The sequence below is a fragment of the Toxorhynchites rutilus genome, chromosome 1 (assembly GCF_029784135.1).
Source record: "Toxorhynchites rutilus septentrionalis strain SRP chromosome 1, ASM2978413v1, whole genome shotgun sequence".
NCBI classification, from domain to species: Eukaryota; Metazoa; Arthropoda; class Insecta; order Diptera; family Culicidae; genus Toxorhynchites; species Toxorhynchites rutilus.
This window is the reverse complement of record NC_073744.1, coordinates 75,248,633-75,263,124: the sequence shown is the minus strand read 5'-3', so window position 1 is coordinate 75,263,124 and position 14,492 is coordinate 75,248,633. Positions and strand designations below refer to the sequence as shown.

Genomic DNA, 14,492 nt, shown 5'->3' with positions numbered 1-14,492 from the left:
GACCAACAGGGAACTGCAAACCTGCACGATTCAAGTGGGACTTTGCCTTTCCCTTAACTTGTCCTCCTTTGTCACGTCCACACGTCCACGTTGCTGCTTGTGTTGCTTTGTTGATGTTATGCGATGCGACGTGAAACGATGCCATACAACCACACTGATTTACGGTTTGAAAGAGAATGATATATTTTTCAGCGGGTCCGCGCGTTTTGTACTCTAGCGGTACACGCTCACAGGATAGAGACAAATCAGCAGACTCAGCCAAAGGGGCGAGTCCAACGAGACGAACGAATGAGCGTTAAAAGGCAGCGATGGCAAAAAAAATATATTCATTACGATTTGTTCGCTCCTTGGATTCACATGCAGTTGTTTCTAACAAACACGAAGGCACCGAAGACTAGTGGAATAGTGGAAAAGCCGCCAAAAAGTTCGGCACGGCGCAGAAGAATATCTCGGAAACCGACAAGAAGAAGGAGAAGGAATCATATGATATCTACATCATAAGGTGCTGAATTAGGATCATTCCGACATCGGTTTCTCATCGAAGGCGATGAGCGTCATGGCCTTCGTCAATGCATCTTTGAGCGTATCGTAGCGGAAGCCTCGCGTCTGACCCACTACAATAAGCGGTTAACCATTACGGCGTGGGTAATTCAGATCACAATCAGTCTATTGCTGCCCGGTGAACTTGCATGCGGTTTCCGAAGGTACCAAAGCGGTGAAGAAGTATACTAGCACCAAATAAAGATTCGGAAGCAAACCCAAAAAGGGTCCTTTTCAGGACCACAAAATCTAAAGAGTTTATTAATCTAAAGAGTTTATTAATCTAAAGAGTTTATTGTTTTGTTATCACTTGATATCCTCATCTTGTTCGGCTAAACCTGTTTAGCGATTTCGTTTGCCACTCGCCACAGGATTCACAGTTGGAAAATTTCTTCCCATCCAGCTTGGGACATGTTGTACTGTAAATCACATTTAATTCCCATCCAGCTTGGGACATGTTGGGTCATAATTTGGCCCCCAACTCTATGTTTACAAAAATGTCCAACTAAATATGTCACATTACAGGTCCGTCCAATTAGCTAAATGTCGAACCAAATGTAAATTACTGTACTTTCAATCTGGAAGCAATTTAATTGGTGAAAATTGAATAATCGAGAAAGTCCCTAACCATCAATAAGCTCAGCACAACTGCCAAATTCTCATACTCATCATATCCTGGCAACAAATTATGAAAAAATCAATTTATGTTTTATTATTATTTTGGATAATATTTTAGAATGCATTAAACTGTATTTCGTAAACTCTTTTTTGAAAGGTTTAATGGCCCTGATAAGCGCCGTGTTTTATGGAATGGTTCCAATTTAGAAAACTTAGTACTCGTGGTTTTGAAAAAAAACCTTTTCGAACGCCTCGATGCTGTCTTGTTCTGGATTTGCCACCAAAGCAGTTTGTATAAAGAACAAACTTTTTTCTTCTGCTACCTGCTGCTGTTTTGCGATTGCGTTTGCCACTCGCTGCAACTGCCCGTTGTTGTCTTGATGTCCACCGAACCGAATGTGTTCTGTTCTGAATGCGGGTTTTCTTATCGTCGCGAGCAGCTTTGCCAGCCAACTCGATCACTTCGGCGGCCGAAACTATATAACGGCGGCTAGGTGGACTGGTGCACTGGTACTAACGCGCTTGACCTAGCTACCCTTGCGGAGCAATTGGCGGATACACCTACGGGGAACTGGAGACCAACACTGTTCGAGCGGGATTTTTTGTTTGTTGATGTGATGTGATGCGAAACAATGTGGTGTACGGTTTGAATGAGAATGATCGTTACGACAGCGGAGCGGGGATTTTTAAGCTGAATGGCTGGCTCGAGAATTACGCATGTGTGAGACTGCGACCAATGTTTCGTTCATATTTTTTCTTTTTCCTTTCCAATCGTTCTTCGTTGCATTTCGCTGCTGCTCTGGTTGCCCGTTTCGGTCGATACGATTTGAGGAGCACAAAATGGACCAATCAAAAATGGGCACATAGTGCATTTGGACAATGCTTGATATTTCACAATTATTCAATTGTTTATCTCAAGAAAAATGAAATGTTATTCGTTATGATAGATGCGTAGATATATTTCCTATCAATTGATGCAAAAACCTTTGCGATCTATTGAGAACTGCTCGAGTTATAAGCGTTCCAAATCTTGCATTTTTTCCTACTTGTTCAGTGCCTAGATTTTCATTTCACCCCCTATATCTTCCGGTTAGACGTAGTCCTACGTCAAAAAAAAAAAACAAGAATACAAATGGGGCATACTTAGTCCCAACCCTAACTTAACTATTTCTCTATAAATGTATCCGAAAATACATTTTCCCTTCACAGAAATGGAACACGAAGTTCAATGACATCTGTGTCGAATTGTATAGCACATTTGCACAACTCGATTGGACTTGAGTCGAACGGATTACAGAATGCGATATTGTGATCCGTTCGTGTAATTCTGACTCAAGGATATTTGTGGGACCTAGGATTGGGCGATCTCGGATCGATTCTTAGAAGATCGAACTTTTGCATTCCGATTTTTGTTGACGTAGGACTACGTCTTTCATTTCTATACCGGGGTGTAAAATCAAAGTTTCGAAAACGAAAGCGTTACGCCGGAGACCGAGATTTTGAGCGTTAATAGCTCCTAAACAACCGAACGAAATGGTATGATAAACACTTCATTCGAGAGATAAAATATCTACGCGTTATATACTTGTTACTTTATCATCCAAAAACTTGTTTAAATAGCCTAAAAATTGCTTTCAAAACAGGCTATTGAAATCACCAATCGGTATATAAGCGAGCGCCGCTCGGAAATCCACTCAGTTATAATTGAACAGCGATTCGAGCACGTTGTCGCTATTGTGGGGAAGCTAACTTCGTGTTAAATAAAAAATGAGAATTTTTTCAATCACATATAAAAATAATTTTTTTTTCATCGAATTCAGTATTTTTTATTAATAACATAATGTATTTTCTTCAAAAAAATGTCAGTGAATGTTTGAGTAAGGGCCGTGGTCTGCTGTTCGACGCAACTTTGTCGCGATGCTCTCACAAGAACGTTGTAAGGCACTTACGTCCATTTTCCGGATACAATTCCGGATTCTTGTAGTCAGTTGCTTCGTGTCCTTGGCCCTCCAATTGTTTTTATACACCAGGGCACTGAGTGAGCCAAAGAAATTCTCTATTGGGCGGCACTGGGGCAAGTTTGTTGGGTTACGATCTTTCGGCACGAACGGTATCTTTTTCTCCTCAAGATACGCCAGCGTCTTCTTGGCGTAATGGGAAGACGCTTTGTCCGGCCAGAAGACGTACTTCCCATCCGCGTGATGCTCGTTCAGGAACGGCAGCAGGATTTTATCGAGGCACTCTTCTCGATAGATTTGTTGGTTGATTGCCAGACCGCCCGGCTTAAACCAAGGCTTTGAAATGCCCCGGTCGGAAATGGCGATGTACAACATAACCTTTTATTCAAACTTGTATTTCACTTAAGGCGGTGTGGATGATTTGTCGCTGGAGTAGTAATTATCATTTCCTGGAATATGCGTTTTGGACAGCGGAAAATAGCTTTCGTCGTCCAGAACGAAAGACATCCCGCGGTATTTTTTGGTCATCCAGCGACACTGTGATTTAACCGTCTCAATCTGCTCCTCCGTGTACTCCGGCGACCTCGTCTTCTTCCTGCAGACGATTACTTCCATCTTGAGGGTCCGATGGATCAATACGTGGGAGCAGCCATATTTCCGACCGGCGTCACGCAGGCTGGTTGCTTCCTTGTTGTCAAACAGCTTCTTTAACGATGTCTTCCTCTGCTTCGTCATTATCGTCACCAGACGACCACTTCCGACCTTCCGCTCTATGTTTAGGGAACCCAGGATACGATATACCGTACTGACAGGTACATTTTGTTCCTTAAAATGTGCCACCGTGAACTTTTTTCCTTGCTGGAAATGCGTTTCGTAGAACCGTACAATGCGTTCGCGGAGCACGTGCTGTTTCGACGCCATCTTTGCTTTGACTAAATTCAAACTAGCAAAACCAAACACGCCTACTGTTTCTAGTGAGCCCAAAGAGCAATTTTCTTGGAGAAAGAAAAAAAATCTCATTTTTTATTTAACACCCGTTAATACTGCAACCAAATACATTTGGTTTTGTGATTTTTCAATCAAGTGCAATCAACGTAAGACCACGTCTTCCGGCAATTTATTAGAGGTGCAATGAATCTTAAGAAGGAATTCCCGCTCTACGCGCACTGTTTACTCAACAATTTCTCAAACGAGAAATGGATGTTGTAAGAAAGGATGAGCGAACGCAAAAATTATGTAGCCTGATTTGATGCAACGGATATTTTGTCTATTGGAAATGGAATACAAATCATATCACAATACAAACAATGTATTATGTATTATAGAACTTTCGTGTGATTGCTTATTTTGCTGAATATTGTGCCTTCAACGTAACGTTCTCGTTTTCGAAGTCCCCCAAATATTCATTTATTCATTCATTCAGAATTGATTCAGATGCAATTAAAACATATGATCGATAAATCAACGATAGTCCTACGTCACCCTTGTGGTTATACCACAGATATAACCCACTTCCTGTTTATGAGAATCGAGAAAATCGATTGTTTTGCTTTCGATATTTTTTGTAGATTTATTTTTCAGTATACATCGATTTTTTATCTCACCAAAGGCCACCTAACATATTTTTGTCAACATTTGGATCGCTTCTTTTGTGAATTACTTCTATTCAAATGCTGACTGAGACAGAACTAGCGGCAGCTACTGAGGGGATGAACTGTAACCGGTTGCGCATAGGATCACTGAACCTGATTTTTTTTTATCCAAAATATATATTTTTATTAAGGCTCGTATGGAGATATCCGATTGTTTGCCTTTTGCTCTCAGTGCTCTAGAGAGCTGAGAGCGAGCAGCATGGAACCTCGATGTCGTGGTAGCCATCGCCACAATCACAAAGATTGTTTGCTGCGAGCCCAATGCGATAGAGACGCGCGTTTAGGTTGTAGTGATTGGACATAAGCCGAGATATCACGCGAATGAAATCACGACCTACATTCAATCCCTTAAACCAAGCTTTCGTCGAAACCTTAGGGATAATCGTGTGTAACCAGCGACCGAACTCATCCTCACTCCACATGCACTGCTAACTTACGAGTGTGTCCTGACGAGGAATGTGAAAAAATTCGTTATAAGCAATTTGCCTTTCAAACAGTGTGCCTTCTGAAGCGCCCACCTTAGCTAGCGAGTCCGCTTTCTCATTCCCCGGAATCGAGCAATGAGAGGGAACCCATGCTAAGGTAATCTTGAATAATTTTTCGACCAAAACACTCAATAGATGTCTTATTCTTGTTAGGAAATAAGATGAGCGTTTATCAACTTTCATTGAGCGGATTGCCTCTATTGAGATGAGACTGTCTGAAAAAATAAAATAATGGTCGATGGGCAGTATTTCAATGATCCCTAGAGCATAGTATATCGCACCCATTTCTGAGATATACACGGAACAAGGATCTTTGAGTTTGAAAGAGGCACTGGAATTTTCATTGAAGATGCCGAAGCCAGTGGACCCGTTTATGAATGAACCGTCAGTAAAGAACATTTTATCAGATCTAACTATGCCCCCATATTCTGCCGAAAATATCGACGGAATAGAATCTGAGCGTAGATGATCTGGGATTCCATGGATTTTTTGTCGCATGGACAGATCAAAAATGACAGAGGAATTGCAAAAGTATGGGAAGCAAACTTGGTTGGAGATGCCCGGTGAAGAGTGCACTTCATGGGTAAGGTACTCATGGTATAAAGACATAAAACTTGTTGGAGTTGGAGTAGATTTTCGAAGTTATCAATCACCAATGGATTCATGATCTTGCAACGGATGAGAAATCTGTAGGATAATTCTGTGAACCGAAGAGTAAGCGGGGGTACTCCTGCCAAGACTTCGAGACTCATCGTATGTGTCGAATGCAAACACCCCATGGCTATACGCAAGCAACGATATTGTATTCTCTCCAGCTTGAGAATATGAATCCTGGCAGCTGATCGGAAGCAAAAACTGCCATATTCTAACGCTGATAATATCGTTGTTTTGTACAACTGAATGAGGTCTCCTGGATGGGCGCCCCACCATGTTCCAGTTATTGTTTGGAGAAAATTGATTCTTTGCTGGCATTTCTGTTTCAAATACGCAATGTGTATTCCCCAGGTACATTTAGAGTCAAAATATACTCCAAGGTATTTGAAAAACATCGAGTGTCTGATCGCTTTGCCGGATAGGTGAAGCTGGAATTGGGAGGGTTCGTGCTTCCTAGAAAAAAACGACCATTTCGGTTTTCTTCGTAGATAATTCGATACTCAGCTTGAGAGCCCACGTGAACAGGTTGTTCAGGGTATCTTGCAAGGGTTTTTGCAGAACGGCGGGATTAGTACCCGTGATGGAAATAACTCCATCGTCTGCAAGTTGTCTCAGCGTGCAGTTTCTAGTTAGACAATCATCCATATCATTGACGTAAAAACTATACAAGAGGGGGCTTAGGCAGGAGCCTTGTGGTAGGCCCAAAAAACTGTATCGAGAAAATTTCAAGCTGCCATGATTGAAAAACATGTGCTTTTCTGAGAGTAAATTGTACAGGAAATTATTCAGAATTGGCGAAAGTCCACGATTATGAAGTTTCTCTGAGAGAATTTCCATGGAAACTGAATCAAATGCCCCTTTGATATCGAGAAAAACGGAAGCCATTTGTTCTTTCCGAGCAAATGCGATTTGGATTTCAGAAGATAGCAGCGCGAGACAATCGTTCGTCCCTTTACCTCGGCGGAAGCCAAACTGCGTATTTGACAGCAAATTGTTCGTTTCAACCCACTTGTCCAAATGAAGTAGAATCATTTTCTCTAACAATTTACGAATACAGGATAACATTGCAATCGGCCTATACGAATTGTGATCGCAAGCCGGCTTGTTGGGTTTTCGTATGGCTATCACTCTCACTTGTCTCCAGTCATGTGGGACTATATTCAGCTCCAGAAACTTGTTGAACAAGTTCAGCAAACGCTGTTTCGCCAAGTCGGGAAGATTCTTCAACAAGTTGAATTTAATCTTGTCCGACCCCGGAGCTGAATTGTTACATGAGAGGAGGGCAATTGAGAATTCTACCATCGAAAAATTCTCATAATCGCATTGGAGCGGAATATCGCGTACGACGCATTGTGCAGGAACAGAATCGGGACAAACCTTTCTTGCAAATTTGAAAATCCAACGGTCAGAGTATTCCTCACTTTCATTTGTATGGTTCTAGCCACGCATTCTCCTAGCCGTATTCCAAAGAGTGCTCATAGCTCTCTCCCTTGACAAACCATTGACGAACTTCCGCCAATATCCACGCTTTTTTGCTTTAATCAGACCTTTTAGTTTGGCTTCTAGAGCTTGATACTTTCGAAACCATTCCACTAATCCATTTTTCCTGAATTTTTTGAAAGCGGATGACTTTTCAAGGTAGACCTTTGAACACTCCTTGTCCCACCAAAGTGATGGAGGACGACGTCGGAAAGAGGTAGCAGGAACACGTTTCTTTTGAGCTTGAAGTGCGCTTTCGTAAATCAAACTCGATATAAAGTTATACTCTTCGAGTGGAGGCAGTTCATGCATTGAAACAAGTGCTTCATATATTACTTCTGCAAATTTTCTCCAGTCAATATTTTCGTGAGGTCATACGCAATATCGACTGACTCACGAGAACCTGATTCATTGGCGATCGATAAAATTATTGGCAGGTGATCACTACCGTGGGGATCTTGAATTACCTTCCACGTGCAATCCAGGGATAACGAAGAAGAGCAGAGTGATATGTCTAGCATACTTGCCCGTGCAGGAGGGTTGGCTATCCTAGTTGCTTTCCCTGTATTTAAAACTGTCATGTTGAAGTTGTCGCACAGATCATAAATCAACGTGGCACGGCTGTCATCGTAGTGTGACCCCCATGCTGTTCCATGGGAGTTGAGGTCACCTAAGATTAGCCGCGGCTCTGGCAATGCCTCGATGATATCAAAAAACTGATGGCGGCCGACCATGGTTCTTGGAGGAATATATATCGAGGCAATGCAGAAGTCTTTGCCATTGATTTGTGTCTGGCAAGCGACAACTTCAATACCTGTCATCGACGGGAGAGTGACTCTATAGGAGGAGTGACCTTTTTTGTGATCCCCAATAGTACGCCATCAAACGAGTCATTTCGATCGAGGCGAATAATGTTGAAATCGTGAAAATTCAGCTCGTCGGCTGAAGAAAGCCATGTTTCACAGAGGGAAAATACATCACAGTTAGAACTATGAACTAAAAATTTAAATTGATCTAGTTTAGGGATGATGTTTCTGCAATTCCACTGTATTACAGTGGTCAAATCCTTGACCTCTTGCACTGAATCAGGCATCGAGGGAAATGAACGCTGCTAAAAAACCACATTTTTCTTTCAAAAATGTTCTCACAATCGGAAGCAAACATAATACTATGCTTTTAAGAGGGTCCTTTATATTTAAAGCATTTAAAATGTTGTCCACCAGGTCAGAAAGCGCAAGCAAACCAGATTGTGGCTGTTGCCTCGACCGCGAAAATGGAACAGACGGGGTGGGTGCTGCTCCGGGCAGTGCTGAGGACCCCTGGTGCGTAGAAGAACCGCTTAAACCAGGAGGTACTTGCTTCGGTCTATTCTCAGCACGTTCGATTCGAGTTTTCATTCCCACTTGGGAAGTTTCGGTATTCTTTCTGGGGAGTGATAGAAAAGAAGTAATTTTTCTTTTCCTGACGGCACCCTGCGATGTACCGGAACTTCCTGCATTGGGAGCGTCAGCAACAGTCTCGTCGTTCTGCAGAATGGAGTAGGGATTGTCCTGAGTCGTTGGAACGGAACTCTTAAGCATTTCTGCATAAGTCCGCTTGGAACGTTCCTTTAAGGAACGCTTGATTTTTTCCCCTCGTTGTTTGTACACCAGGCATTGAATAATATCATGAGGAGTCCCGCCGCAATGAAGACACTTGTGCTCTTTCGCGCAAGGATTCTCATCATGGCTGTCTCCACAATCTGCGCAACGTGTTTTATTGCAACAATAGGCGGCCGTGTGACCGAGTTGCATACATTTGTTGCATTTCATTACCCGGGGTACAAACAACCGAACAGGTAAACGAAGTGCACCTATTGCAACGTAGTTTGGAAGGGCGGAACCCTCAAAAGTCACACGAAAAGAGTTTGTCCGATTGAGAACCATATTGTCATTTTTTTGTGACACAGATTTCAGTCGATCGCATGCAAGAATCTTCACAGTTTTTAGTGAAGAGTTCTTGAAGCGACCGACACCATCGATAATCTCTTTTCGAGTCAAACCCTTTTCGATTATTACGCCGTCTATTTCGACGTTGCAACAGGGCACGTATACGCGATACTCAATCGCAAAGAGGACGCAGCGCGTGATTTCATTCGCTTGGGTCCTGCTTGAGACGACAGCTCGTAGTTTGTCTGGCCCCATCCGTGTAATCTCGGTAACTTCGGAAAACTTCTGAGTAAGTTCTTTCGAGATACGAATGACATTGAGAGGTTTAGATTTTCGTCTAAAGTATACAATGAAAGGGCCTTTGGAGCCTTCAGGGTATTCTTTTGGACGAAAATCCTGTTTTTCGTCAATGTCCTCATCTTCGGAACTTCCAACTTCATATACAGAAGTTTCTTCCTCAATTTCTGCTTCATCTTCCTGCTCTTCAGGAGGAGGATCGGTATTGGGAATATTCAATGGCGTCGATGGGGGATCCTTCCAGACCTCAGCCATATAAAAAAAACTGGCGCAAAAGAACATGCAGAAATTTTGGGAGTAACACAATAAGCAATTTCACCTGGGAACAACTGCTTCAGCGACAGAAAAGAAAAAGTTTCCTGTACCGAATCGGGACTGTTGACGAAAAGTGGATACGGTACGACAATCCTGAGCGTAAAAAAGCTTGGGTTAAGCCCGACTAGCCATCAACATCAACCGCAAAACCGAATATTCATGGTTCCAAGCTTATGCTGTGTACCTGGTGTGTTCAACTCGGAGTCATTTATAATGAACTACTCAAACCAAATGAAACTATCACAGGAGAGCGTTACCGACAACAATTGATGCGTTTGAGCCGAGCCCTGAAAGACAAGAGGTCGCAACACGCTGATATACACGACAAAGTGATTCTGCAACATGACAACGCTAGGCCCCAAGTTGTAATTGGTGTCAATAACTACCTGGAGAACATAAACTGGGAAATTTTATCCCACTCACCGTATTCACCAGACATCGCTCCCTCCGATTACTATTTGTTCCGGTCGATGATTCATGGCCTGGTTAAGAAGCGATTTTTCTCCTATGATGATACCAAAAAATGGGTCGATGACTGGATTGCCTCAAAAGACCATTCCTTCTTTCAGCGTGGAATTTGTATGCTCCCAGAAATATGGGAGAAGGTTGTAGCTAGCGATGGACAGTACATTGAATGATATGTGACTTCTTTTCTTTTTATAGTAAAACGTTGAATTGAAAAAAAAGGCTGGAAACTTATTTGTACTCCCAATATATAAGGACTGCAGAGATGAACCAGTCCTCGGCTGAAAATCTCTTTAATAATCAAGAAAAAAAAATAAGGACTTTTTTAAAGAATAACACAGAAGGAAATAATATCTCGCGTTTATTCTAGGTATCAGCCTACCTTCGCACGGATTATACACTTTTCGTATTCTGCTTTGTCTTTCACGAGTTCTTCTTCTTCTTCTTCTTCTTCAATGGCGCTAACGTTCCTAGAGGAACTTCGCCTTCTCAACGTATTATTACGGGCATCTAAGTACTAATTAACCGAGATTTTATGCCGAATAATATGCTTTGAGTGTATTCTGAGTGGCAATCTCTGGACTATGCGTGTCCACAGTGCAAGACGGAAGAACTTTCTTTCAACGAAAAATCTCCCCGACCAGATTGGGAATCGAACCCGAACCCCCGGCATGATAGTTGTGATGCTAACCACACGGCCACGGGATCATAGTTTATAGAATTGAAATATTTGTTTGCAGATAACATTTGAATAAATTGCAGATGTTTTTCGAAGACACTGAAAAAACATCTGGCATCACTGAAGCTGAATGGAACAGACTGTATTTGTGAAGCGGGTGATGCTTTCGGTTGGTTGTTTGTTTTGAGAGGCTTTGAACTTTCCAGATCATTCGCCTCTAATGCATTTGGAAAACAACTGCCAAAATTATTTTATTTGACTGGCGGTAGAATCACTAGAGGAGGGGCTTAGGATTCAATGTTTCGCTTGTATTCAAACTATATTCCGCTGTCACTCTGGTTGCTCCTTTTATTCGGAACCACTTGAGGAGCACAAATTGGACCAATCGAAACGTGGCACTTAGCGCGTTTGGATAATACTTGACACTTCACAGTCATTCAATTGTTTATCTCAAGAAAAATAAAATATTATTCATTTCGATAGATGCGTAGAAATATTTCCTACCAATTGATGCAAACGTTTTCGCGTTCTAATTAGAAAAGCTCGAGTCACTACTGAATTTTTTTTATTTTTTCCTCCATGTTCAGTGTTTAGATTTTTATTTTATTCTACGTCAAAAATAGAAGCTCTACTCGAGAAATGGGGGCTTGCGATAAGTCATACTTTCAACCCAATATTTGGTACGACACATTGTTTTTAAATAAGCATTGATTTTCATGGAAAATCAGCGGGACTGCTCCAAGTCCAAATAAAAGAAATTGAAGGGAGATTAAGACTTTTCTAAAAGTTATTTTTTATGGCTGAAAACACTCGAATGACCCTCAGGCCTGACACGTTTCGCACAAAACAAAATGAATACCGTTATGGTTCTATTTACAGCGAAAGGAAATTAATCTATCCATCTAATGTTATACCCGCTCTTATTCCGAATTGGTCGAAACAATACCAGGAAAAAAGTTCGAAATAATTAGTCATTTCGGCTGACACTTGCTTTCCGTCCCCTTCATTCTCCCCGAAAGCTCATTAGCTTCACCATCAGTAACGCATGTTAACAAGAAAGCAAAAGCTAAGAAAATCGATATCCTGACACATAATTTTCCACTCACCGAGGTGAGCTTCTGACTCACCTTGCTGCTGCTGCTGCTCCTCGAAGAGCTCGCGCTTCCGTCCGCTCCGCCTCCGTTGATGTCGTTGCTTTCGATGGTCCGCTGGTACTTGGCGTTGAATGCGTTCATTCGATCGGCCATCCGCTGCTGCTTCTTCAGGTCTGTCGAGCTGGCATCTGGAACAAGAATAAACGAGAGGTGATCAAACGGTAATTAGTATGAAGTGCTTCTGGCGCTGGCTTTCATCGCGATGATGGGGGCCCGGGAAATCTGGGCACAAGTTTTACCAGCTGGATGATATCGAACACTTTTCTGATCTCTGCCCTTACGTGTCAACGAGCGGAGAAAATCTTCTTTTATGAGCCGAGCAGTGCGGTTGAGACTAAACGAGCGAAACCATTAGTGCCCCCCCACAGGACGGAACTGAGGAGCTGGAGGAGAGACTCTTCCGGACTCCGCTTATCGATCAGATCAGATGGAAGAAAAATTGCGCAATCAGATGGAACTTCACGGGCAATTCGCTTCTGGGCGGCAATCGCAGCAGATAAGAGTGGCGTCTGATGCCTGGCAAACCGGTAATGGACAAGTAATCCTCGAGTTGGCGCCAGAGGCTTCAGCTTAAGATGCTAATTAGCTGCTATTGTGAATGTGGGTATGCGTGGGCTCCACATTGCCGCTTCCAGATTGGGAAACGGAACGGAATAATCCGCATGATTTACTTCAGTGCGTGTGTAATAATCGATGGGTGGGTAGAAAATGTGTTGATAAATGATTGGTTGATGCGGGATTTTTTGGCCAATTTGGGAGATTTTACATTATTCGCATCATGAGGAAGGAGAATTTAATGACGAACCGAAAATTGAAGTAATGTTACGTGAGCAGAATTATCACATGATGAAGAAATAATCTGTGAATTTTTATTGCAATTCCGTAATTGAGGCTAATTGAAATCTGAATGCCAATTTATACCGTAAATGCACACAATCAGCACAGAATCTGTTTCGTACACAAACGGGGAAAAAGTCAACATGCATCATGTTACAATCCCGTCGTCATTTTCCTCTCTCGGTTACTTTTCCTGACCTACTGTACTGTTGTATGAATTTATAATTCAGTTCCAATTAGCATACTTTTTGTCCGAAGGCGGAAAAACATGCTCCTCAGAAGTGCTATGGATTGGCCGAGGGATACCGAACCGCAAGCTTACTGGCATACTTTGGGAGTTTGTTTTCCCGCCAGGAAGCACTGACGCAGAAAATGGGATGGGAGACATCAGATGAAAAATTATAGCTCTAAAGTTGTCTCGCAAAAGCACACCAAGGCAGAGATGCCAGATTTTAGTTTACTCGTGTAAATAATTGGACTTTGTCGAATGTTTAGTTTCATCTGGGATATAATTGAGTATTTGCCAAATGTTCATCAACTCTTACCAAAGTTTAAGCTAGCCAAAAGAGTTCACGGTATGTTATTGCGATTAATTTGGAGAAATTTGAACAAATCATGAAAAGTTTGGACTAGACAAATCTGGATCTGGGTCATGCGGATAGTATCAAATTGGTTGTCAAGAAGAATCCAATAGAAATGTCAAAAGAGATCCAATAATCAGGAGGGGAAAAAAGTATTACTTTTCTTATAATAATCCACTGCATAGAAAAAGTATTGTTATTGAAGGCGAATATATTCATCAATTAATGCTAGCGTTTCAAATCATTTGGTAGGAGGTACGAAAATGTCCACGCTTGTCCACGGTGAGGGGAGTGGGAGTTCAGATAACATCCACGTGGACATGTTAAACAAAAGTTTTTTAAAACCACATTCAGATCTGTTTTCAAAAATAAATGAAATCTGTTCTGCAGTTTTAAGAATGTTTAAACTTTTCGCCCATTCTTCGCCCAACTTCTAAGCTACGTCATTTGAGCATAAACTGAACTCTCTGTTCTAGGTCCAGGTCTACGGAGAACTGCTGATACATTTTTATCTGCAGAGTACATGTGGGGTGTTGATAACATGATGAAATGATGGAGGATTATCTAAATAATTTGGGAAGGACTTAGGGAAACGAGTGCTATCCAAATCTCTATACCTGCACTTGTGTATTAGAAGAACCAGATTCAGTCCACCTTTTCTGAGTACCCTCGTTCCCGAATTTTGCGACGTTATCTTTAAACCTCATGTACTCGCGTGCAAAATCATAACACGTATACTCGCGCACGGTGTCACAGACCGAAAATTGAACTTCTCTGTAATGTTGCCATTGTGTATTTTTCATGCTTTATTGGCATTTATTTGAAGAAGAGGGCATGATTGGATAAAAAA

The 14,492-nt window shown here is 41.9% G+C and overlaps 1 protein-coding gene across 1 annotated transcript in view; it reads right to left on the bottom strand.

Annotated features, from left to right (window-relative positions):
• The window catches only part of LOC129772754 (proteoglycan Cow), a 421,514-nt gene that overhangs the window by 49,923 nt on the left and 357,099 nt on the right, over positions 1-14,492 (bottom strand). Inside the window, exon 6 of the mRNA XM_055776228.1 lies at positions 12,198-12,352. Coding sequence (XP_055632203.1) covers positions 12,198-12,352 — 155 coding nt within the window. The remainder of the gene's footprint in view (positions 1-12,197; positions 12,353-14,492) is intronic.